This window comes from Aquarana catesbeiana, linkage group LG01 (genome assembly GCF_042186555.1).
Source record: "Aquarana catesbeiana isolate 2022-GZ linkage group LG01, ASM4218655v1, whole genome shotgun sequence".
Classification (NCBI taxonomy): Eukaryota; Metazoa; Chordata; class Amphibia; order Anura; family Ranidae; genus Aquarana; species Aquarana catesbeiana.
In genome coordinates, this window is record NC_133324.1 from 525,277,418 (window position 1) to 525,302,745 (window position 25,328).

At 41.6% G+C, this 25,328-nt stretch overlaps 1 protein-coding gene across 2 annotated transcripts in view; it reads right to left on the bottom strand.

Moving 5' to 3' along the window:
• Positions 1 to 695: 695 nt before the first annotated feature.
• Positions 696 to 25,328, bottom strand: part of ELAVL1 (ELAV like RNA binding protein 1) — a 121,771-nt gene continuing 97,138 nt past the window's right edge. For both annotated transcript variants that reach the window (XM_073594638.1, XM_073594631.1), the window contains 2 exons: positions 23,060 to 23,285; positions 696 to 2,455 (listed from right to left, as the gene is read on the bottom strand). In XM_073594638.1, coding sequence (XP_073450739.1) covers positions 2,131 to 2,455; positions 23,060 to 23,285 — 551 coding nt within the window. In that variant the 3' untranslated portion in view covers positions 696 to 2,130. The remainder of the gene's footprint in view (positions 2,456 to 23,059; positions 23,286 to 25,328) is intronic.

Below are 25,328 nucleotides of genomic sequence, written 5' to 3' on the forward strand. Positions count from 1 at the left end.
TAGGTAGCTATTCAGGACCCTTTTGCTTCAATACAGGTGACCACGAACAACATTAATATCACTGTTAGCATACTTACTCTACGACTGTGACATTACGTGTAAGCGATTGCTCAAAAGCACTGAAGCAAAAAGGTCATCATGACATCCAAGTAACAAGCTTGAAAGGTCAACTGTACCTTTGGTAAGGTATGCCTATACATATGCCTGACTGACAGCCCACCTGAAGATTTTCATTGACCTGGAGCCACACATCCTTGCTCTATGCACTCTTCATTCTGCACATACATGTTTTTCATCCCTATAAGGAGATATGTACTCAGCAGAAGAGGTGAAAATTGACAAAAATTTGATTCCCCATGGGAATGAATAGGGACGAGGGCACATTGTGTAAAATAAGGAGAACACAGAAGGGACCCGTTTGGAAGCAATGTTGAGTGGCTTTGAGCAGGGCTTCATAGTGAAAAAGCGCTGAATGGAGGCCAAAGTATTTATTCAGGCAAGTTGCACTCAGGGGTGGGGCCATGCTTCAAAGGACGATTTGACAGTACCAGCTGTTCTATAAGAAGGGGGCCATCAAAGGCAGCCAATGCATATAGCTCAATACGGATTTCGATAAATATCTGCCAGAAGAAAAGTAGTAATAAAACAAAGGAAAAAACAAAAACAAAAGAAAACAAAAAACAAAAAAACAAAAGTTGAGCAAAAGAAAATCAAATTTAATGGTCGTAAATGCAAAATAAAACAAAACAAAACACAAAAAGCAAAAACAAAAACAAGAAACTCCAAGGCAGTCCATAGAAATTCTGGGTAGGGAATTCATTTTACTTAACTATGAATCGAATCATTAGATTAATACTTTAAAATTAAAGTTTTTTTTTTATATGCAAAGTGGTCATGTATTTCTACAAAGAAAAAAAATCAAACAGGGATGCAAAATAGTTAAATGCTCAAATGTTCTTGTGTTGGAAGTTAATCTCACACTTACAGTCACCCACCCAACATCCTTGGAAAAAAGGTATCCTAACTTATGCTGTACCAATACAAAGTGTACCATGCAGTGTGCATGGAACAAAGGAAACATTATAGCTACAAGAAACATTACTTGAGTTTAGATACTAACTCTAACTGGAGTTTTCAAATAACTCTTTGGTCCTTCCCTACCTTTCAGCTGGGTTTGTGGAAAAGATTGGAAACCTTGTACAGGTAACTGCATTTTTCATGAACTTTTAAGGACCAAATCAAATAAATCATAGCAATATCACATCTTCAAAAAGAATTGATCTGAAAGATGCAAATCACTTATTTAAATATGGGTGGTGTAGAAGTATACAGGAATTTTTTTATCTAACACACAATTTAAAAAAAAAAAAATTGAAATGTGTGGCTGGATTCTTACAAAATGCCAACTACAGAATTTGAAAAACAAAGGGAAAACATTTCCAATAAGTAACTGGAAAATAACTATAAGCTATAACATACAAGTCATTGAATGCCCCACAGTGACCCTGCATATAGGATAAATTACACATGCTGATACTAATGTCGTCATTTTCAGAAATCTGAACTGTAAACAGTTACTGTTTAGGCAAGACAACAATAACAGGGGGAGAGAAGCACTGTGTGTGCATGTATGTATGTATGTATATATATATATATATATATATATATATATATATATATATATATATATATATATATATATATATATAATACATATATACATACACACACACACACGCAGATATTTAAGCTGGCAACATGACAGCTTGGTTTAAAAAGTTTCCAGCATCTGGAAAAGATAAACCCACAAAGCAAACCTTATGAAAGTCTTTAAAGTTAGCACATGCTTATTTTTATCACCTGTAGGTATGTTATCTAACCATATTTTATCTGTATACTTAAAGAAAATAACTTAAAAATTGGTCTAACGTGTTGGGAACTCTCAAACATTTGAACATGTAAGTTGCATCCCCAGAGTATAAAAAAATCTTTTTTTCTTTTTTAAGACTAAAGACAGACACTTGTGAAAATTGGCGCAAAATGAGTTGAGTTTTACACTAACAAAGAAAAAAAAGTCTTCCCCCGACTTCAACCTTATGTTCTCTATTTCATACAAAATCTAAGAGCAAGTTATTTGTGGGACTTGCTCGTTTTGAAGGAAACTTGCAAGGTTTTGTCCCCTAAACGGTAGCCATTAAGACTTGCAATGGCCATGGCAGCTTCTTCATAGTTTGTCATGGTCACAAAACCAAAACCTTTGCACTTGTTGGTGTTAAAATCACGGATAACCTTCACGTTAGTGACTGCTCCAAAAGGACCAAACATCTGCCAGAGGATTCCTTCATCTGCATCTTGCCCAAGGTTGTAAATAAAGATGCACCATCCAGAGGAAGCATTGCTAGCAACATTCACACCAGATATACTGCTCATATGATCAACTCCCATGGGTGAAAATCTATTAAAAAAAAAAAAAAAAAAAAAAAAAACATTCCAAAGTTTAAGGTTTAGGCAGAAATAAACAGATCAAAGTAAAGACATTTTCCTTACATTTGCAAGCTATATTTTTGTGGACTTTCAATAATTTTAAAGCCAAAATCCATCCTTACATTTCATATTTCACAGTTGTACAGGCTCCAATCCTGTACTAAAATTGCTTATTCCGATTTCACTATGCACTTTAAGCTTCCCACAGTGTACACTAGCAGCTGCAGCAAGTCAGGCAGAGCCCGCCTCAATTCCTGGTCAGACTCCGCATAGTCTAGTCATTTCCTTCTCTGCTTGTCCATATTCCACTCCTTTTATTCATTGGATCTCAGTTACTGTTTTCATGGAGGCTCAGCATCACATATGGGCATTGCTTCTGCCTCCTGTTTTAAGGGAAGCTATGTACAGCAACCTACCAGCCGCTCCCACCATCCATGATCTGTCTACATTGTACAGGGGGTCCCCTAGTTACAAAAATCTGACTTACAAACGACTCCTACTTACAAACGGAAGGAGACAACAGGAAGTGAGAGGAAATTTACCCCTAGGAAGGGAAATTCTCTTCTGTAAGAGCTATTATGGGGAAAAGGTACCTCCACTGATGCTTTATCACCAAGGCTTGCTTCCACAACAACCCAAAATTTTCAAAATCCAATTGTCATTGGGACAGAAAGTGAGGTGAAATCTTCTGAACAGGGGCACACACGGCAAACAAATGTTACAGGGGTGTTAACCCTTCTCTATGCTATCCAAAAAGCTGGAGCTACACTTAAAAAATGTACCTGTTCCGACTTACAAACAGATTCAACTTAAGATCAAACCTACAGTCCCTAACTGGTTTGTAACCCGGGGACCCCCTGTATAGAGAAGCTAAGACACCTAATGACAATGTCGCTAGGTCCAAGATAACATGATAAACTGACCGCCATCCACCCAAACGTCCTTTAATGTTTACCCTAAGATCCAGTACTCTTATTTTGATCTTCAATTATACTGAACTGTAAGTTAGCAATTTTATGTTGCCTCATTGGCCAAATGTTGTGGCCACTCTCTCCATTACCTGCATTCTCAATATAAAAATATTCATTAAAAATAAAATAAAAACAGACTGTCATTATTTTACAATTCTTCTCATTAAAAGGGGATTCAGGGAAGGCAAAAAAAGCAGTTTAAACTTCAGCTTTAAAATACTTTGTATTTTGCCAGAACAGTAGTAAATCTCCAAAGGAATGGAGAGTACACAGCAAAATCTCTCTGGAAAAGTGCTTATATTGTTTAAAATCCACTAAGGCACTGCCTCGCCTTGCTCTGCTTAGCCTCAGTTGCGCTCTACTCACCATCACTGTCTTAATAATCAGGGAGTCACTAGAGACCAATCTCCTGACAGCCTCATGATTTACTGCAACTGGGGGGGGGGAGCAACAGGAATGAGAAGGACTGTGCAGAGGAAGAACAGATTAGGGAGAGAGAAGAGAAAAGCAGGAGAGGTGTGACAGGACAAACTCTGCTGTCATGGAGACACAAAAGATTTAAATTTACAAGGATAGTGTCTTATCCTATCTCCCTGATTCTCTCCCCTTTCTTCCTGGGCAGCAGCAGCACTGTGAACTTCAGCAGCATTCTTCTCTAGCTGAGCCAAGACATACAAATCGAGGCCAGAAATGCACACATTTTAATTGAAGAAACTTTTCAATAAGTGACTGCTCTGGACTTCTGCAAAATGGTGGCCTCCGGGCAAGAAGCAGAAGCTATGCTGGAGGCAATTTACAGCACGTACTAATTTTGGTAGCATAATTTTTAATGTGGAATATATGTTCTTTTGTTAAAGAACATGGTTTTCAAATTGTTATGGAAAAATCCACATTAATGGTTTAAAACCTGTCTAGAGAACAGGTCCATCACAAAGGGACACTAGCAAAAAAAATAGTCTCATGGAGTGAGTGGAGTAATATGGGTACCCTCAGCAAGTTTTTTGCCAGTGTTCAATCACCTGAAGGTAGACAGTACATAACCAATGGTCTATGAACATCAGTCCTGTATCCTGCACTATATGCTGAAGTTTATTTTGTAATCAGATATTGACATACCATAATAGTAATTCACTGGAAAATCAAATGGATGTGGTATCTCTTGGGAGCATCCAAATGAAAAAGTGTAAGATCTAAAAATGGGTAGTAAATATGAAATTGCTGCAGTTAGGAAAGGCACAGAGAGAGGATCAAATCTGGTGTTCCAGAGCATGGTAAATAGCATAATTACAGGGAACTGCCATTTGCAATAATGATCAACCGGCAATTTGAAGGACAATCATGTAACAGAAAATAAAAACGTGAAACTACCTGAACCTAACCCATGCCCGCATATAAAGGAAGGTTGGATGAAAAGTATGCCCAACCAAAAACAAACCTGCGAACAGCTGGAGGTTGAAGTAGAAAACCAATAACCTATAAGTATTCAGATTAGGGAGATCTTATAATATGAAAGCCCTCTCAACAGCAATCTAAAATGAGAAAGGGGAGGAAACGCAAATGTGAAACAAAGAAGGCTAAAAAACTAGGTCCCTTTTAAGGAAGGGGTGGAGGGATCTACACAACGATGTAACGGGTTGGAGGGACCTACACAAGGCTGGGTGAGGATATACATGCAATAGGTGTACAGGAAGCTCAGAAAGAGTATAAGAAAGGGGACCTTCCAACTTAAACCTATAAATAATTTAGTGGTTTGACAAGCACAGTACAACCTGCCTTACAGATGTGAATAATCAGTCTGATAAGAAAGAAGACACGTGTTCTTCCTGTAACTAGGTCCCATTAGGACCTCTGGAATTACAATTTTCATCCTTGAGGAACTCTGCAGTTAGGTAACAAAGTGCTGTATATTGGCCTTTAGGGAAGTACAGAACAAGATAAATATTTCCTTGCAAGGAAAGAATAGAGAGATTGCACTCATGATCAGAGCCTTTTAGGTTTAAAGGTGAGAAAAATCAGATGCAAGGCTCTAGAAGCAAAACAGAGTCCTGCATAGAAATATCATGGACATTTAGGACAACCTTGCAGCCGAATCTTACAGGATAGGATATAATTAAAGCACTATACCCACCTAAAATCATTCAACATTTAAAAAAAAAAAAAAAAAAAAAAAAAACTAACGATAGTTCCTAAAGATCTTTACATGGAAGAGAAAAAAAATACAATCGAAAAGGAATACATGTTGTCCTGGAAGATTTCCAAAAATGGAGCTACCAGGTAACCAAGTCTTCAAGGACAGCATATGAGAGGATAAGCAAGAAAGAATTACTGGGGGAGGGGGCAACAGCTCCCAGGACTTTCCTGTCAAAAGCTTGGTCCTGGCTAGAAAATTAGACAATCAGAAAGCGGTGTACAGATTTCTAGAAATTCGACTATGTAATTGCCCTACTGATCTATTCAGGAGAGGTTTACTTTGTTATCCTCCCAAAATGAGGCTCAAGCTCCAGTAGGATGAATGCTGATGTCCTCTCTGGGTTTTAGTTGTTGCAACTGACAACAGCTCCTCTTATCAATAATAGCTACTCTTTCTGATAATAAATCCTGTAATAGTGCTCCTCTTATCTACCTAGCAAAAGTATTTTTGCAGCTTTATTACCTTTCCTGGGTCCTAAAAAAGAAAACAAACCAGTTGTGATAATTTCTCCATAGCTTCATTTTTTTCAAGGTGAATAAGCATATTTTAAAGTCTACGCCACTTTATTTTTTTCATTAGCCAGACTAGTACAGCAAGATTTAATAAATTACTTCTCAAGTTCTGTGAAAATCAGTTACTAATTTAGGTACACAAGCAAGATCTGGTTTAGGGACAATTTTGTCTGGTGAAAGTTGTACAGTAACAATCTGTCATGGATAGCGCAAGTATTTTGTCAACCCTTCCAACAGATACCAGAGCAACGACGACTATCTGAGGAGTTATATTTTAATCTGCGCAATCTTCAATAAAGTTGAAAGGACCTTTCAGAAACCCCTCGATTTCGTGTAGAGAGGTCCCATGTGGGAAAGTTTAGAGATTTCAATGATTGACCTGACAGGTCTGCCACAGAATTTTGTTTGGGCCAAAGAGAATTCTTCCAGATGTTCCTGTATATGGGTGAAGTCGTGTTTTTTTCCAGCTGGCTAGTAACGTTGAAAACACACGGTCAGAAAAACCCTTCCTCAATATGACCTCTTCAGAAATATTGGCATCGATGAACACAGAACAGAAATGGGAATTCTTCAAAAAGACTATGCAAACTTACTGCAAAGAATATTCCCATGGGCAAATAAGTTTAAAAGGCTAAAAATAAAATCTATGTGGCTCACAGCCAAAGATAAAAAAGCTATAAATAAGAAAAGAGCTTTTAAAAAAAAATATAAAAATAAAGGAACACTATCGTCATTTAAATGTTAAAAAGAATATAACAGAATATGCAAAAAAGAAATCAAGGATGCAAAAATTACGAAAAACGAACGACTGATTGCAAAAGATAGGGACAAACCCCAAAAAATTCTCTAAATATTTTAATAGTAAAAAGGTCAGGTTTGAGTATGTAGTCTCCTTAAAAGATAATCAAGAGTGGGTGACGGGGAAAAGAGAAGGCAAATTTATTGAATACTTTAACCACTTGCCGAGCGCCTAACGCAGATATACTGCGGCAGAATGGCATGGGCAGGCAAAATCACGTACCTGGTACGTGATCTGCTTCCCGCGGGCGGGTGGCACACCCCCCCCCCCACCCACCCACCGGTGCCCGAGGCAGTCGGCATCGTTAGGGGGGCGATCAATACTGAGGGGGAGGTCACTCATTAGTGGCCACCCCCTTGCGATCGCTCCCAACGAATGAAAATCTTCCTCTGCTGCTGTAATGTAAACAGCGGCAGAGGAAGTGATGTCACCTCTCCTCGCGTCGGTCATTTTCGTTCCGGCGCCGAGGAGAGAAGACATCCAAGTGCACCAACATTACACTAACAGTAAAACACACTAGGCACACTTTTCACCCTCGATCACCCCCCTGTCACAGTGACACCAATAGCAGTTTTTTTTTTTTTACTGATTATTGCATTGGTGTCAGTTTGTGACAGTTATAAGTGGTAGGGCAGTTAGTGTTAGGACCCCCTTTAGGTCTAGGGTACACCCCTAATAAAGTTTTAACCCCGTGATCACCCCCCGTCGCCAGTGTCACTAAGCGATCGTTTTTCTGATCGCTGTATTAGTGTCACTGGTGACGCTAGTTAGGGAGATAAGTATTTAGGTTCGCCGTCAGCATTTTATAGCGTCAGGAACCCCTATATACTGCCTAGTAAAGGTTTTAACCCCTTGATTGCCCCCTAGTTAACCCTTTCACAGTGATCACCGTATAACTGTTACAGGTGATGCCGATTAGTTATTTTTTATAGCGTCAGGGCACCCACCGTTTATTACCTAATAAAGGTTTAACCCCCCGATCGCCGGCGGTGATATAAAAGTTAAGTTTCAGGGTCAGATAGGGTCTGCGTCGCCCCAGGCAGCGTCAGGTTAGTGCCAGTACCGCTAACACCCACGCACGCAGCATACACCTCCCTTAGTGGTATAGTATCTGAATGGATCAATATCTGATCCGATCAGATCTATACTAGCGTCCCCAGCAGTTTAGGGTTCCCAAAAACAGTGTTAGCGGGATCAGCCCAGATACCTGCTAGCACCTGTGTTTTGCCCCTCCGCCTGGCCCAGCCCAGCACACCCAAGTGCAGTATCGATCGATCACTGTCACTTACAAAACACATAACTGCAGCGTTCTCAGAGTCAGGCCTGATCCCTGCGAACGCTAACAGTTTTTTTGGTAGCGTTTGAACCAGTCGCTAACAGTCAGGAGCTTTTTTACCTGCGAGTCTCACTACTGTACCACTAAATTTAGAGCCCAAAATGGCAAATCGAAGGTACAGTAGTGAAGAGGCCAACACGTTTCTGAGCATGACAGATAGTGAAGAGGAAGTCACTCATTTGTCAGATTTAGGCTCAGAATACGAACCTGTAGACGACAGCCGCTCCATGACAGATAGCTCTGACGACGGAGTTGTGGTCCCTGCCAAGGTCAGGCGTACCAGACCCCAATCCTCTTCTGCTGTTGAGGTGCAGGAACTGCAGGTCCCTCGTATGGAGCAGAACAGTACTAGCGCCGCTATTCCTTCTGGTGAACTGGCAAGCACCAGCGGCCTAGTACACCCCAGTCATAGTCAAACCAGCACTGCAGTAACACTTGGTGACGTGACGAGTCCCATAAGTGCAGTTCAAGCTGGTGAGGTGGCAAGCACAAGTAGTGTCCCGCTGCCACCAAGAAGACGACAAACACAGGCCCGTCGTGCCCTTAGTGCTCTTCCTGCTGCATTCGCCAATCCTATTTGGGAACCCACCACTTCTGCAGCACCCGTACTTCCCCCATTCACAAATCCAAATGCAATCGGCTGCATGAGAGGCATTTTCTTTATGTCCTCCCGAGTACCCCTACCCAACGAACCCCCCAAAAAAGATGTTGTGTCTGCAGCAAGCGTGGATATAGGCGTGACACCCGCTATTATTGTCCCTCCTGTCCTGACAATCCTTGTCTTTGCATTGGTGAATGTTTTGAACGCTACCATACACTAGTTGAGTATTAGCGCAGGGTACAGCATTGCACAGACTAAGCACACTTTCACAGGGTCTCCCAAGATGCCATCGCATTTTGAGAGACCTAAACCTGGAACCAGTTACAGTTATAAAAGTTACAAAAAAAAAAAAAAAAAAGTAAAAAAAATATAAAATAAAAAAACAAATATAGTGGTCGTTTTATTGTTCTCTCTCGCTATTGTAATGCTTTTTTTACTGTATTCTATTCTGCAATGTTTTATCCTGTTTGCTTCTCAGGTATGTAATTTTTTTTATAGGTTTACTGTGTTTTATTGTTAACCATTTTTTTGTTTTCAGGTACGCCATTCAGCTGCAGCGCTGATTTATTTATCTTGACAGCAACAGCATTTGCTCCCACGATACATAAAGCCATGACTCCAGCGCTGTCGGAGGCGATATATGCCGAAGCATGGGGGCAGCAGGGGTGCAGGAGCGACTTGCTTATAACTTTTGGGGCGGATGCCCCCATGCTTCGGCATATATAAATCGTGCACGTATGCCCATCATTAGAAGTGGGTGGATGAAGGGAGGTATTCTAATGGTGGGCATACCCACGGATCTTTTTTTCGTTCAGCCCACAGGCTGCATAAAAAAGGAAAAAAAAAAAAAAGATTACAATATATGCCCAACAAGGACCAGCAACGTACTGGTATGTTGCTGAACTTTGACTGGTTATACCAGAATGCTGCCTGCAGGTTTAGGTATCATCTTGGTATCCCTTTTCAGCCAGCAGTCGGCTTTCATGTAAAAGCAATCCTAGCGGCTAATTAGCCTCTAGACTGCTTTTACAAGCAGTGGGAGGGAATGTCGCCCTCCACTGTCTTCCATGTTTTTCTCTGGCTCTCCTGTCCCAACAGGGAATCTGAGAATGCAGCCGGTGATTCCGCCAGCTGACCATAGAGCTGATGGCTCCAATCATCTTTATGGCCTAAGAAACCGAAAGCTACGAGCATTTCATGACTTGGATTTCGCAGGATGTAAACAGCGCCATTGGGAAAGCATTTTATCACACTGATCTTGGTGTGGTCAGATGCTTTGAGGGCAGAGGAGAGATCTAGGGTCTAATAGACCCCATTTAAAGAAATGCCCATGCCATTCTGCCGCAGATTACAATATATGCCCAACAAGGACCAGCAACGTACTGGTATGTTGCTGAACTTTGACTGGTTATACCAGAATGCTGCCTGCAGGTTTAGGTATCATCTTGGTATCCCTTTTCAGCCAGCAGTCGGCTTTCATGTAAAAGCAATCCTAGCGGCTAATTAGCCTCTAGACTGCTTTTACAAGCAGTGGGAGGGAATGTCGCCCTCCACTGTCTTCCATGTTTTTCTCTGGCTCTCCTGTCCCAACAGGGAATCTGAGAATGCAGCCGGTGATTCCGCCAGCTGACCATAGAGCTGATGACTCCAATCATCTTTATGGCCTAAGAAACCGAAAGCTACGAGCATTTCATGACTTGGATTTCGCAGGATGTAAACAGCGCCATTGGGAAAGCATTTTATCACACTGATCTTGGTGTGGTCAGATGCTTTGAGGGCAGAGGAGAGATCTAGGGTCTAATAGACCCCATTTAAAGAAAAAAAAAAAAAAAAAAAAAAAAGCACCCGTCCCCCCCTGCTCGAGCGCAAAGGCGAGCGCAAGTGTTGGTCTGGCGTCAAATGTAAACAGCAATTGCACCGTGCATGTGAGGTATCACCGCGAAGGTCAGCAGTAGACCTCCTCTGTAAATCTAAAGTGGTAACCTGTAAAGGCTTTTAAAAATGTAGGTAGTATGTCACCACTGCACGTTTGTGCGCAATTTTAAAGCATGTCGTGTTTGGTATCCATGTACTCTGCCTAAGATCATCTTTTTTATTTCATCAAACATTTGAGCAATATAGTGTGTTTTAGTGCATTAAAATAAAAAAAGTGTTTTTTTCCCCAAAAAATGCGTTTGAAAAAAAAAAAAAAAAAAAATGAAACGCCCACCATTTTAATCTGTAGGGCCTTTCCTTTAAAAAAATATATATATGTTTGGGGGTTCAAAGTAATTTTCTTTAAAAAAAAAATATATATTTTTTCATGTAAACAAATAGTGTCAGAAAGGGCTTTGTCTTCAAGTGCTTAGAAGAGTGGGTGATGTCAGAGTGGGTGACATAAGCTTCTAAATGTTGGGCATAAAATGCCAGGCCAGTTCAAACCCCCCCCAATTGACCCCATTTTGGAAAGTAGACACCCCAAGCTATTTGCTGAGAGGCATATCGAGTCCATGGAATATTTTATATTGTGACACAAGTTGCGGGAAAATGCTATGCTATGTGGTCCCTTGAAATCTTCCTCCTTCCTCTCCTAGGCTCCTTACGTCACTTCCCTTGGCGCCTCCGCTCGCTACTGCTCCTGGGAGATGTGCGTCATCATTTCCCAGGAGTCAGTGGGCAGCGCCAAGGGCTTCATTGCCATCACAATGGGGCGGGCACTTCCACCGCCGCTGGTTGCGATGGCAACCTAGTAGTTGACAGCGCTGCGAGAATGACTCAATACGCATGCGCGAGATCGGGCGGTGCATGCTGGTTACTCAGCAGCACTGTATCCCGGAACAGAATGCTTGTGGGCTTCACATGCCCACAAGCAAAATGAAAAATGGTCACCACTGCATTATCAAAGTTCTTTTAACAGATGAAATCGGACATCGGGGGACAAATTATACAGAAGACGCGAGTGTTACAATGCCAATGACTGTAGTTGGAACTCTGCTTTAAGACGATCAACATATACAAATACATAAGGGGTCCATATAGCGAACTTGGTGTTGAGTTGTTATTCACTTTAAGGTCATCATAGAGGACAAAGGAGCACTCTAAGTCTCGAGGAAAACAGATTTCATCTCCAAATACGGAAAGGTTTCTTCGCAGTAAGAGAATGTGAAATATACTCCAAGAGGTGGTTCTGGCCAGCTCAGTAGATTACTTTAAGCTTTTCACTGCCAGGTCCATATGACGTGCGGCCTTACAGCACTGCTTGCAGTACAGACCTACATTCCTCCTCCGGTATAAACTCATGGTCACTTGAGTGACCATAACCTTCTATCAGAAATGTTCAGCAGACTCTGCTGAACAAAACAATAGCTCTGATTACTGGCTAACAAGCCGCTGATCAGAGATATTCAGCTAAAATGAACCCCCCCCCTCTACCTTTCACTCAGTACTTCCTCTCCTCTTGCACTACCTCAAATGCCTGCTCTGTCCCCCCCACACTTGTCCTCTGCCTAAACCATTTGGCCCCCTAGCACTGATTCTCACACCCCGCATCAGCCCCCCCCCCCCCCCCTTTAATACCTAGAGCAGGGAGGGAGTTATATATGGACTGAGGACGACCCATGGGAGTGGCCAAGTGTTTTGTTTTTTGTCCTGCCTAGTCCTACTCCCGCAGAGGCGATATAACCCTATCGTTAGGAGTAAAGAAGGCTGAGTCTGTCAATGATTGAGAAAATGGTTCCTGTTCCTTTAAAGCATTGTTATACAGCACAGTGCTGGTGCTGTATAATTTGGACCCTTCTATCACCTGAAATACCTGGCTGATCCTGCCTGGTTCTGCCCTTCCCCCTGTTAACGGACCACAGTTTATCATGGCTGCTGAGCCCTGACACCATGGTCAGTTTATGTGCCTCCCTCATCTGCAGCCCTGCTCTGTGTCCTCCGGATTCTAGCAGTTTACAACCACTCTAAACTAGGGCTTATTTTAGGGGTAGGGCTTATAGTGCAGCCCTCCCCGAAAACCACAGGTTTTATTTTCGGGGAAACAGTAGTATGTTTTATAGAAAAAATGGCATTTATACCTGATTTTAGAGCGCTGCTCACGTGACCAGCGGCTTCTCTCCTCCTTTCCCAACCGACGTCAGTGGGGGATTCTCGGGCCCTCCCCCTGCAGCTGTCACGTGAGAAAGGGGAAAGCCAGCCGGTCAAGTGAGTGGCACTCTGAAATCAAGTATAAACACTATTTTTTCTATAAAACATGTACACCGGAGCACCTAGCATTCGAAACCAGAGAGGATTGTATAAAGTGGGCAGTGACTTAACCACCACTTCAACCTCCTGCATCCTGCTACAGATCATTCACTGCCACCCATTCTCAGGAACTGCAAAATCCTATGCGGCAGATACACCATCTACTGACACGGCATGTTAATCCAAAAACTTCTGAATGAACCCCCTGCACACTGCTATACATTCTTTCTAAAAAAAATTTGCACAAAACAGGGTTTTTTTGTTCACATACATTGCAATTAGCTGCATCAAAGTAATCGCTCTCTGCCCAGTTCCTACTCTGCAAAATGTAAATGCTCCTGTGAATATAAAGCCAGATAGTTAATTACAATTTTTTAGTATTAACACCACTTTAGCACCTGATGGGATAGATTGAGCTTATATATATATATTATATATATATAGATAGATAGATCTCTCTCTCTCTATATATATATATATATATATATATATATATATATATATATCTATCTATATCTATATGCTGTGTCGGTCAGTAAACAGATATGAACTTGTAGCTCTCCTACAACTTGTGTCTATTTGCCACAAATTGGCACTTTATCCACTGGAGCATTGCATTTTGCAGAACAGAGCATAGTCAGGGAGGGATTACTCTGATGTACTTGGCCAGCTTAACCACAAGAAGATTTACCCCCTTAAAGAGGAAGTAAACCCTTCATTAAAAAAAAAAAAAAAATATAGTTTTCTCCCTTCCTTGCAAAGTAAAGAAATAATGTGCTAGTATGCATCGTTTACTAGCACATCATGTGACACTTACCTGCAAACAAAGCCCACGTTGCCCCCGCTACAGACCGCATCAATCTTTGCCTCTCTTCTTCCAGGGCCGTGGACTGCGGCTCTGTGTAATGCGCGCGGGAGGCGCCGATCACGGCACTCGCTACTGAAGAAACGACACGGGTGCCCATTTCTTCAAAGCTCTTGCGGCGAGGACACTGGCACAGTATACTGTAAATATCTCCTAAATGCCGCAGGTTTAAGAGATATTTGCAGTACCTATAGGCAAGCCTTACCTATAGATGCAAAGAGTAAAGGGAGGTGTACAACCTCTTTAATGACTAGAACATTTCTTTAGATAGGTCACTGACAACTGTACGGTCATACAATTTTTTCTCTTTTTTTATTTTTTACACTATAAAAAAAAAAAAAATTTACTTTCTCCTATAAAACCTATATCCCCCCAAAAAATAATAATAAAAAAAATCAAATTTCTTCATAAAATTTAGGCCAATATGTATTCTGCTACATACACTACCAAAGTTTTGGGATGCCTGCCTTTACACACACACGAACTTTAATAGCATCCCAATCTCAGTCCATAGGGTTCAATATTGAGTTGGCCCACCTTTTGCAGCTATAACCGCTTCAACTCTTCTGGGAAGGCTGTCCACAAGGCTTGGGAATGTGTCTATGGGAATGTTTGACCATTCTTCCAGAAGCGCATTTGTGAGGGCAGGCACTGATGTGGACGAGAAGGCCTAGCTCGCGGTCTCCGCTCCAATTCATCCCAAAAGTGTTCTATTGGGTTGAGGTCAGGCTATTCAAGTTCTTCGACCCCAAACTCACTCATCCATGTCTTTATGAACCTTGTTTGTGCACTGGTCTGCAGTCATGTTGAAACAGGAAGGGGCCATCCCCAAACTGTTCCCACAAAGTTGGGAGTATGAAATTGTCCAAAATGTCTTGGTATGCTGACGCCTTAAGAGTTCCCTTCACTGGAACCAAGGGTCACGCCAACCCCAGAAAAACAACCCCACACCATAATCTCCCCTCCACCAAATGATTTGGACCAGTGTACAAGGCAAGGTCCATAAAGACATGATGAGCGAGTTTGGGGTGGAGGAACTTGACAGGTCTGCACAGAGTCCTGACCTCAAGCCAGCTGCGGGCCAGGCCCTCTCGTACACATCAGTGCCTGACCTCACATATATGCTTCTGGAAGAATGGTCACACAGTCCCATAGATCCACTCCTAAACCATGTGGACGGCCTTCCTAGAAACGTTGAAGCTGTTATAGCTGCAAAGGGTGGGCCAACTCAATATTGAACCCAACGGACTAAGACTGGGAGAGCGGTCGGAATTGCCGGTTGCGCATCTGCGTCATGCCAGACGCTCCACGCCAGGCGTCAGCTGACGTCATGACGTACCAGCCACAAAATCAGACATTGTTGTAGAAATTTCCTTTCTATATGAGATTAAAGGTTGTGTGGCAGACTGCCCAGAGGAAGGCTGTGGGTCGGGTTGCACTGATACCAATACTGGTATCGGTGCCGATACTAAGCATTTGCACAAGTAATAGGTACTCGTGCAAATGCTCTGATACCGGAACAGATTTCTTCAGGAATTTCCCCACTGACAGCTGAAATGTAAAAAATAAAAATAAAAAACACATGCCAATTATCGGTTGCTAAAGCAGATATCCAGACATTTCTGGTTTTATTAAAAAGTCAGCAGCTACAAAAAGTGTAGCTTGGTTCTCTCTCTCTATCAGGCTGCTGATCACCTAGGCAGATAGCTAGATCACGGTTTTGTAGGAACTCGGCAGGTAGGTTGTTCTAAACATCTTGCAGAACTAACCACAGATCTTCTGTGGATATAGGCCACTTCAAATCTCTTCATGCAATCCCAGACAGACTCGATGGGGAGATCAAGGCTCTGTGGGGTCAAACTGTCACTTTCAGAATGACTCCTCCTGTACACTGAAGATAGTTCTTAATGGCACTGGCTGTATGTTTGGGGTTGTTGTCCTGCTGCAGAATAAATTTAGGGGAAATTGCATGCCTCACCGATGGCATGATGGATAAAAACCTGCCTGTATTTCTCAGCATAAAGGACACCATTGAGCCTGACCAAATCTCCATTTTAATTTGCAGAAATACAGCCCCAAACTTGCAAGGAACCTCCACCACGCTTTACTGTTGCCTGCAGACACATTTTTGTACTGCTCTCCAGCTAACAAACTGCCTCCTGGTACAACCAAATATCTTCACTCATCGGTCCAGAGCAACTGCTGCCATTTTTCAGCACCCAAGTTCCTATGCTTTTGTGCATAGTTACTAAACGTTGTTTCCACATCAGAAGTATGGCTTTTTGGTTGCAATTCTTCCATTCTTCCTTAGCTGACCGCTGGGTCTGCAGTCCTCAACGTTGCCCAAAAAAAAACTTGAACGGCACATCTGCTTTAAAATCTTTGCCCGGGAGAGACCTTGCTGATGCAGTATAACAACCTTGTGTCTTGTCTTGGCATGGTGCATGACCTGTGACAGGAAATGGTCTTTCACAACCTCATCTTAGTATCAGAGTTTGGCTGTTCCTCACCCAGTTTTAAGTCCCCTACACAAATGTTTCTGTTTCTGTTAATGACTGTTTGAACCTACATATGAAATACATGATCATTAACACCTGCTCGGTATAACTGGTTAACCATACACCTGACTCGAATCCTACAAAATCCCTGACTTGAATTTTGCGCCAGAATCCCTGGCGCAAATGTACAAAGTATGCAAATATAAGAATTGATGCTGGTTTGATGCAAAAGGGTAGTCACCCCAAATATTGAATGATTTAGATTTTTCATTATTTTTATCATTTTGCAAAATGCAAACAAAACAATTAAAATATATATTTTTGAAAGCATTCTTACGTTCACAGCCTTTCTGAACACCTGCTTTAAACTTTTGCACAGTACTGCATAACCCACAGTAAAGAATAAAGATCCTGTGCCCTGGACTGCACAACTAAGAAAGTCTATTTCCACCTTTGCAGCCAAATTGGGATAGCACCTACTTTAGATTTTGTACGTACGTATGTGTACACACACACACACACCTTTTTTTGCCCAAAAACCCCATACGAAGGATGTTATAAAATCAGTCTGTATATGCAGTAAAGCATGCTTGTTATACTAACTGCGAAATGTTAACCCTGCACATTGTGTAAAAAGGCTGTTTGATCCGGTCTTCTTTTGCCACGGCAATCCGACCAAAAGTTCGCCCCGCTCTTCCTCTGCAGCCTCCTGGGACATGTTACAGGTTCAGAAGTGTAGCTCATGCATGGGCAGCTGGCTGTGAAGCTGCAAGGAGTCACAGCTGGCTGTCCAGTTAAGATAACGACGCCTGGACCTGAACACTGGCAAAAAGCCGGGTGAGGACGCTGATGGATCCCGAGACAGGCAAGTGTGTGTTTTTTGATTTGGTCGGCGGCTACAGTATTTGTAGCTACTGACTTTTACTTTATTTTTTTATTTTACAGGGAAAAGATCCACTTTAAGCTGACTGGCTCCATTCGCTGCTACTCCCTTTCACACTGCAGCCCGATTCATACCAGGACAAAATCAGTTACTTACACTGTTTAAACATACATGGATTACAGAGCTGCATTCATTTGTTTCTTTTATACTTTTATATACTATATGCCTAGGGTTCAGCTTTAAAAGGATTTCTCAAAATGAAAAGAAAAAAAAAGAAAAAAGAAGAAGATGCACTGTACAGAGATATTGAATTTTCTAAATACGCCACTAAAAAGGTAATACACAGAAAGCACATTTCTACCTTCACTACAATTAGAAATTGTAAGTTTAACTGGATCCCTCGACCCAGACACAAATCTTTCCACCTTGTGGTTGAACCTGCACGCTAGATATATATCTAGTGATGCCCACCAAAAACAAATCTCCTGCAACACCTTCACTCTCCCAAATCTATCTGCTGACAACTGAGGAAGTCCGCCTGCCAAATAATCACACATGGAATGTTGTACAGCAGTCAAGGCCTCAGAATGACCTTTTGCCACTGCCTACACAGGTCATCTTTTTTGAGCTACTCAACTTCTGGTCCCACACTGTGGTGATATATATATATTATATATATGCTGTCATGGCATTGTTGAACTGAACCTGTGTCCGTCGCTCCTGAAGGCAACTTGCTCATTTTGGATGTTGATGGAAAGCCAACCATGTCTCCTGTACCATCATTGTCCCGAAAAGGACTCCCCAGCCTGACAGGCTGGTATCTGTTATGAGCACCATTCAATTTGGCAGGAAGGACTTTCCTGACTCCAGTGCTGAGCCACCACACTAGGGAGATCCTGCCCTTGGTAAACTGGCACATGGGGGGGGGGGGGTTGGTCTGATCGTCCGATGCTGAAATACAATGCTGATACAGTGTTGAAACGCCCTGAACATACTGCATCACTTCAAACAAGGCCTACCACCATACTGAGGAGATTCATGCACACCTCACTAAGGGTCCACATCCAAATGGAGAGTTTGCAGTTGAGATCGAATGGATAGGATGTTTTTAAGTCGAATATATATTTGACCAAGGGCAGTATGCAAGATGTACACCATGTAGATTGGGTGGGTGTTAGAGCTGCACGATTCTGGCTAAAATGAGAACCATGATTTTTTTTTGCTTAGGAAATAGATCACGATTCTCTCACGATTCTCGCGGCGTAACATCATCGTTCACATTAAAACAAAAAAAAAAATTGGGCTAACTTTGCGGTTTCGTTTTTTTTTTTTTCATTGAAGTGTATTTTTTCCCCAAAAATTGCATTTGAAAGACCGCAGGGCAAATACAGTGTGACATAAAATATTACAGCAATTGCCATTTTATTCCCTAGGGCCTCTGCTAAAATATATATAATGTTTGGGGGTTCCAAGTAATTTTCTAGCAAAAAATATTGATTTTAACTTAAGAAGTTTCAGAAAAAGATTCAGACTTTAAGTGGTTAAACTTCCTGTATTTACATGTTGTTGAAAACTTGGCAGACTGCATGGATTATTTATTTACACAGAAGTTCTATCCCTTTGATCTAAGAAGGAAGCTTAGATACAATGTTTTAAAGTTAAAAGACTTGGCAGAATACCCAGATGCTTTGTTTTGACAGCTGAGTGAGCAGATAAAGTCTCTCCACTTGTTTATATGAAAGAATCGGCAACCTCTGCAGGAGATTGTCAGGGGAGGTGAATCGATCACGATTTTTTTTAACAATTGTGCAGCTCTAGTGGGTGTCAGATCAGAGCAGATTTTAGTAGTCTGATGATCCAACCCAAGGCTTGCAATGTCTGAATCATCCATGGACTTATGAGCAAAATGGACCCTCAGTAGTAGGTTGTCCAGTTCTCCCACTATGCAGCAACCCTGGGAATTAAGCAAGGCAAAGGACAGTGGCCAGAAGTATTTTGGAAAAACCTTGGAGCCATGGACAGACCTAAAAAGTGCAACAAACTGGAAGTGACACTTGCCTAGGGGCAAAACACAGAAAGCAGTGCAGGGGGAAAATTGAGACATGCCAATAAACATCCTTGATGATCAGAAAGTCCCCCTGCTGCAGGGAAACCATGACCAATCTAGTAAATTCTACTGGGAATGCTTTGATGTGCAGAAACTTATGATCTAAGATGGGTCAAACGTTGCTGTTGGGCTTCGGGACTGCATAAGGTGGAGTAAAAACCCTGAAACCTCTTACCTGCTGCAATGTGATAAGTGACCCTCGAGAGAAGTTGCCATAAGGAAACCTAAAGAGACCCACCCACTAGAGCTGCACAATTAATCATTAAAGAATCGAGACCGTGATTCTATCCCCTCACGATCTTAACACCACATTTTACCCGATCCAGTTCAGTTTCTGCTCACAGCTGACAGAAAAAAAAAAAAAAAAAAAAAAAAAAAACACAGGCAGCCTGCCAAGTTTAGCTTAGGCGGAGATAAAGAGAAACGCTAACAATTTAGTTCTTTAGATCAAAGGAATGTACTTCAGTCTGTAAATGAGGTCAGTTTAACCACCTAAAAACTAAACTTTTTGCTAACACTTGTTGCTTACAAATTAAAATCAGTATTTTTTGCTATAAAAAGACTTGGAACCCCCAAACATTATATTTTTTTTTAGCAGAGACCAGAGAATAAAATGGGGGTTGTTGCAATATTTTATGTCACACTGTATTTGTGCAGCGATCTTTCAAACTTAATTTTTTGGGAAAAAATACACTTTAAATGAATAAAAAAAAACCCAAAACTGAACAGTAAACTTAGCCCATTTTTTTTTGTATAATGTGAAAGATGTTACGCCGCGAGAATCATGAGAGAATTGTGATCTTTAGTCTAAGTAAAAAAAAAATCGTGAATCTCATTTTGGCCAGAATCGTGCAGCTCTACCACCCACCATGGAGAAAAGGGAAGATTGGAAGACATGGAGCAAAGATGAAGACAGGAATGAAACTCCAGCTTCACTCTGAGGGTATAAAATGTATGTATAGGAGATATATATTAATTAATGTATTTGGTGTATACATAGGTATGCAAGATTTATGCATTTTACATATCAAATGGTCATGCAACAGGCATTTGTGGGCCAAGCAGTTTGAAATGTTTAGCTAGCCATACGCAAAGGAGGTTATTTCTAAGAGGTAAAACCCAGGGGGTGAGTTAAAGGTTTGTGATAAATTACTTTTTGGCCATAAACAATACAAGTAGTATCTAATGATAAAAACTGAACATGAAAGGGGTCTCAAGTATTTATGGGGCACTTGTTTATGGTAAAAAGCATTTTTCAAAGGGTAACTTGTTTACCTAATTAAGGCTATTTAGCCTTAAACAATAAGGAAACACCTGAACAACTTTAAATTGAAATTTATGCCTGCAGCGATTCTATGCCAAGAGACATTCTTTGTCACACATAGGATTAAAAGTTAAAAAAAAAAAAAAAACAAATCAGGTAGCCCTACATTTGAGTCAATGTAGGGAAGCTGTATATCAAGAAAAATGTATTGCCGACACATTATTATGTAAGCACAGGTCTAGATTATAACACACATTATTGCATGAATGGAAGCTACGAATGTGCATATTATAGATTGGACATATATATATACACACACACACACACACACATATATATATATATACACTGGATTGTGTAATGTCTATGCTTGCTATGACCGACTATATTTTTAATGAGACCATTAAGGCTGCTGTTCGTTGTGTTATTTGATAGTCCCTTGTGGACTATGTCATCTGTTCTGGGATCCAATAAATGGTAAAGGACTCTGTGGTAAAGGACCAAGTTGCTGCAGAAATTCATATTGGATTAGGGGAGCTGGTCTCATACTCCTGTTTCCACAAAAACACTATTACATTATTATTAGTCTTCACCCATTTTTTTACAACACTCCAGAAAAAAAGAATATATCCAAAAATCTGGAATGTCCAGAGATCAGAGGGCCCAAAAGTCCCCAGAGACATCCCCCAATTAAAGTGGGGGGTACCTGGTCATTATACAGAAGATTTGGGACCAGATTTTGCTGACTACCATTGTTTGTGAAGTGTAATATAAAATCACACACATAGGTTGAACTTGATGGACTTTTTCAACCTTGCCTACTATGTAACTATGTGATATGATTTATATTAGAAGGGTGTAATTAACAACATAGCCCAGAGAGGAGCTTTAGACTCACCATGCATGTTACAATTTTTGTACAATTTTTAGATTTACCACAACTAATGTAAGGACCTACCTCAACATACACTATATTGCCAACAGTATTTGGACACCTGCCTTTACATGCACATGAACTTTAATGGCACCCCAGTCTTAGTCCGTAGGGTTCAATATTGAGTTGGCCCACCCTTTGCAGCTGTAACAGCTTCAACTGTTCTGGGAAGGCTGTCCACAAGGTTTAGGAGCATGTCTATGGGAATGTTTGACCATTCTTTCAGAAGCGCATTTGTGAGGTCAGGCACTTATGTTGGACGAGAAGGCCTGACTTGCAGTCTCCGCTCTAATTCATCCCAAAGGTGTTCTATATCGGGTTGAGGTCAGGACTCTGTGCAGGCCCATTCAAGTTCCTCGACCCCCAAACTCGCTCATCCATGTCTTTATGGATCTTGCTTTGTGCACTGGTTCAAATCATTTGGAGGAGGGGGAATTATGGTGTGGGCTTGGCCCCTTTGTTCCAATGAAGGGAACTCTTAAGGCGTCAGCATACCAAGACATTTTGGACATTTTCATGCTCCCAACTTTGTGGGAACAGTTTGGGGATGGCCCCTTTCTGTTGCAAAGAAAGGTCTATAAGCACATGGATAAGAGAGTTTGGGGTGGAGAAATTTGACTGGCCTCAACCTGACAGAGCACCTTTGGGATGAATTAAAGCATAAAATGCAAGCCAGGCCTTCTTGTCCAACATCAGAGACTGACCTCACAAATGCGCTTCTGGAAGAATGAGTCTATGGGAATGTTTGCCCACTCAACGATAAGGACAGCCTTCCCAGAAGAGAACCCTACGGGCTAAAATTGTGTGTAAAGGCAGGCGTCCCAATACTTTTGGCAATATAGTGTACATCCAATCAGGTAGGCCCAGAGAGCTAAAGGAGAATGTAAAGACATAACGTGGGCTTATCTTTAGATAAGCAACTAGTTTATTCAGCATCCATTCATGACTGAGCTGTTTTGTATGTAGAACCTTTAAAGGGGTTCTAAAAGGTTAACATTTTTTCTTGAAAATAATAAACACATTATACTTACCTGCTCAGTGCAATGATTTTGCACAGAGCAGCCCCGAACCTCCTCTTCTTGGGTCCACCACCATTTTTGGCCCCTCTCCCATGCTGAGTGCCCCAGAGCAAGCTGCTTGCTCTAGGTAGCACTCATGCACACTCGCTCCTGAGCTGCCTGGGTGTATCTATGGGACACAGTCTCGGCCCCGCTCCCTCCTCACTGGCAGCGATTGACAGGAGGGGGGCCGGGAGAACCGCTGTTCTCATGCATCGCTGGATTAAGGTCGGGCAAGTATTAGAGAGGGCAGTTGTACACGGAAAACATTCACCTTTTACAACACTTTAATTTCATTCAATCTGCAGCATGCTATATACTAAATGTTTTACCTAAATCTCTGAGCTTGATGATGAACTGGTCCTCCAAATCGCCGTGCTGGAGAGTGACAGAGCTGGGAAAGTAGTGCCATGTTCTTGTTCTGGTTTGGATTAGCAGCAAACTTCACTGTTATGGGTTCTGATGCACCTGGTGGTTTGTGGCCATTGAAGCTTGCAATTGCCTCTTCCGCTTCTGATCGTTTGTCAAATCTTATAAATGCAACTCCACGAGATAAACCTTCAGATAAAGAATATTAAAAATTACATGAGACTGTGATTAACAATTTAAATAGTCTAATTTTTGAAGTAGAACGTTTGAAACATTTTTGTTTACATATTTGTCAGCACAGGATAGCCATTTTTTTCTCATTTCATATCCAGGAAATCACATATGTATGATGGCAGGCAGTTTCCCAACATACATCAGCTGTCAGGATATTTGAAAAACATTTCCTGATCACTTTTTTTACCCCAAGGCAAAGAGAGATGCTATCTGCTCCACCTTTTTCTTCTCCATTGATAAACCTGCTTGCTTGACAGAATAGACATTGCATATTTACCATGTACTCTGAAAAGCTCAGGGGGTTTAGTGAATCCTAGCTTATGCCCTCTAAAACCTAAGGGAAGCCCAAGGCGAATGGCACTTATCTTTAGTAATAGCAGTAATTCTAGAGGCTGAAAAAACAAAACAAAAACACTCCATACACAGAACCCTACACCCACAGTTGATCCAGAGAAAGACAGATCGGAAACCCCTATAGCATGGTCTAAGTTGCACCACAAAAGGTAAAAAAAAAAAAAAAAAAAAAAAAAAAAAAAAAAAAAGATATTCCCCGAATAATCGCTCTTACATAGTTAGTCTAGTTGAAGAGACACAAGTTCATCTATTTCAAACAAGTCTCTGGTGTTATTACTTGTAAATATTAAAAATCGGTAGGTAAATTCTGCACACTGCGAATGCAGCCAGAATTTTCTAATCAACTGAACTGGTTATAACTAGCTCCTTAATTATATTTCACATATTCACAGCTCTTACTGTGACATGGTCTTAGTACAAGGAGGTTTAACCTCTTTTCCTACAGTCAGAAAGAGTGCCTTCTTTATCTTAAATTACCTAAATTGAATAACTTTGAACAAAGTTTACTATATGGACTAGTTGTGCATTTCTACACGGTAATCATATCCCCCACCCTTAAAACTCCTTTTCTCAAGTAGGATTTACTGTAATTCAGTTCAGCTAATCTTCCCTCATAGCTGAAATCTTTCATGACACTTATCAATTTGGTTGTCCTCTGTCCTCTCTCCAGTTCCCCATATCCTTTTTCCATGAACTGATGCCCTAAACTAAACTGCATATTCCAGATGAGGCCTTTTAATTCCTTGTACATGGCTCAGTCTCCCACCGGTGCAGCTGAGAGGCTGAGCCAGCTGCCGGGCCAGGCATCTGTGTGAATCCTTACTGTAAAGACCAGCTGAGTGATGTCAGCAGGCTTTAGCCCACTGTTGGCTGAAAATAGGTCACAGGAGTGCAGAGCAAACTGCACTCTGGTGATCCTTTTCAGAAGTAGAGCCAAAAAAAGCTTTGGGCATATGTCTCCTTTAATACAAGAAAATATTTTCCCTAACTCATCTTTTAGGATAGCATACCTTTAAAGAAGCTCCTCCTCTTATTCAGAGGAAACCCTGCACCTCAGAGCTTTAACTAGCTTGCCTCCAGTTATAGTGTTTCCTCTGGCCAGATGGAGAAACTGCAAAGACTGACCAGAGAGATCTGCTCTCAGGTGCTATCTTGATTGTTATGAATTCTTCTGTATTGTTTTTTTAACTGAAGATTGGCCACTCCAGTGCCCCCATGACAGGTGGGGATTGTTCCTGGGATCCACTCTCTTTTGTGCCTGTTAAGGGTCTGAACTAGTGGGGGGTCCTGCTTCCACGTGGAGGAAGAAGGAAATATTTCATCTGCAGTCAGTGCTGTGGTGGGCAGCATCTGTTTCTGCATCCAGAGGTGGTGTAGGGTCACTTCTGGGAGAAGGCGGGGCTTCCACTGGGCATGTCAGCTTTCAGTACCAGCCTCTGGAATGCAGGGAGGACAAATCAAGCAGTTGGTTGGTGTTTGCGCCCCACATAGTGGCACAAGGCAGCTGGAATCCTATATAGGACATGAGGCAAGATGCAAGCTCAGATTCTTCAGCTACAGGAACATCTGGAACCAGACATTCACAGCTAAGGAGACCAGTCTGGGGTGAATCCTTGCCTGGATTTGTTTGCATTGCCAGTGTTA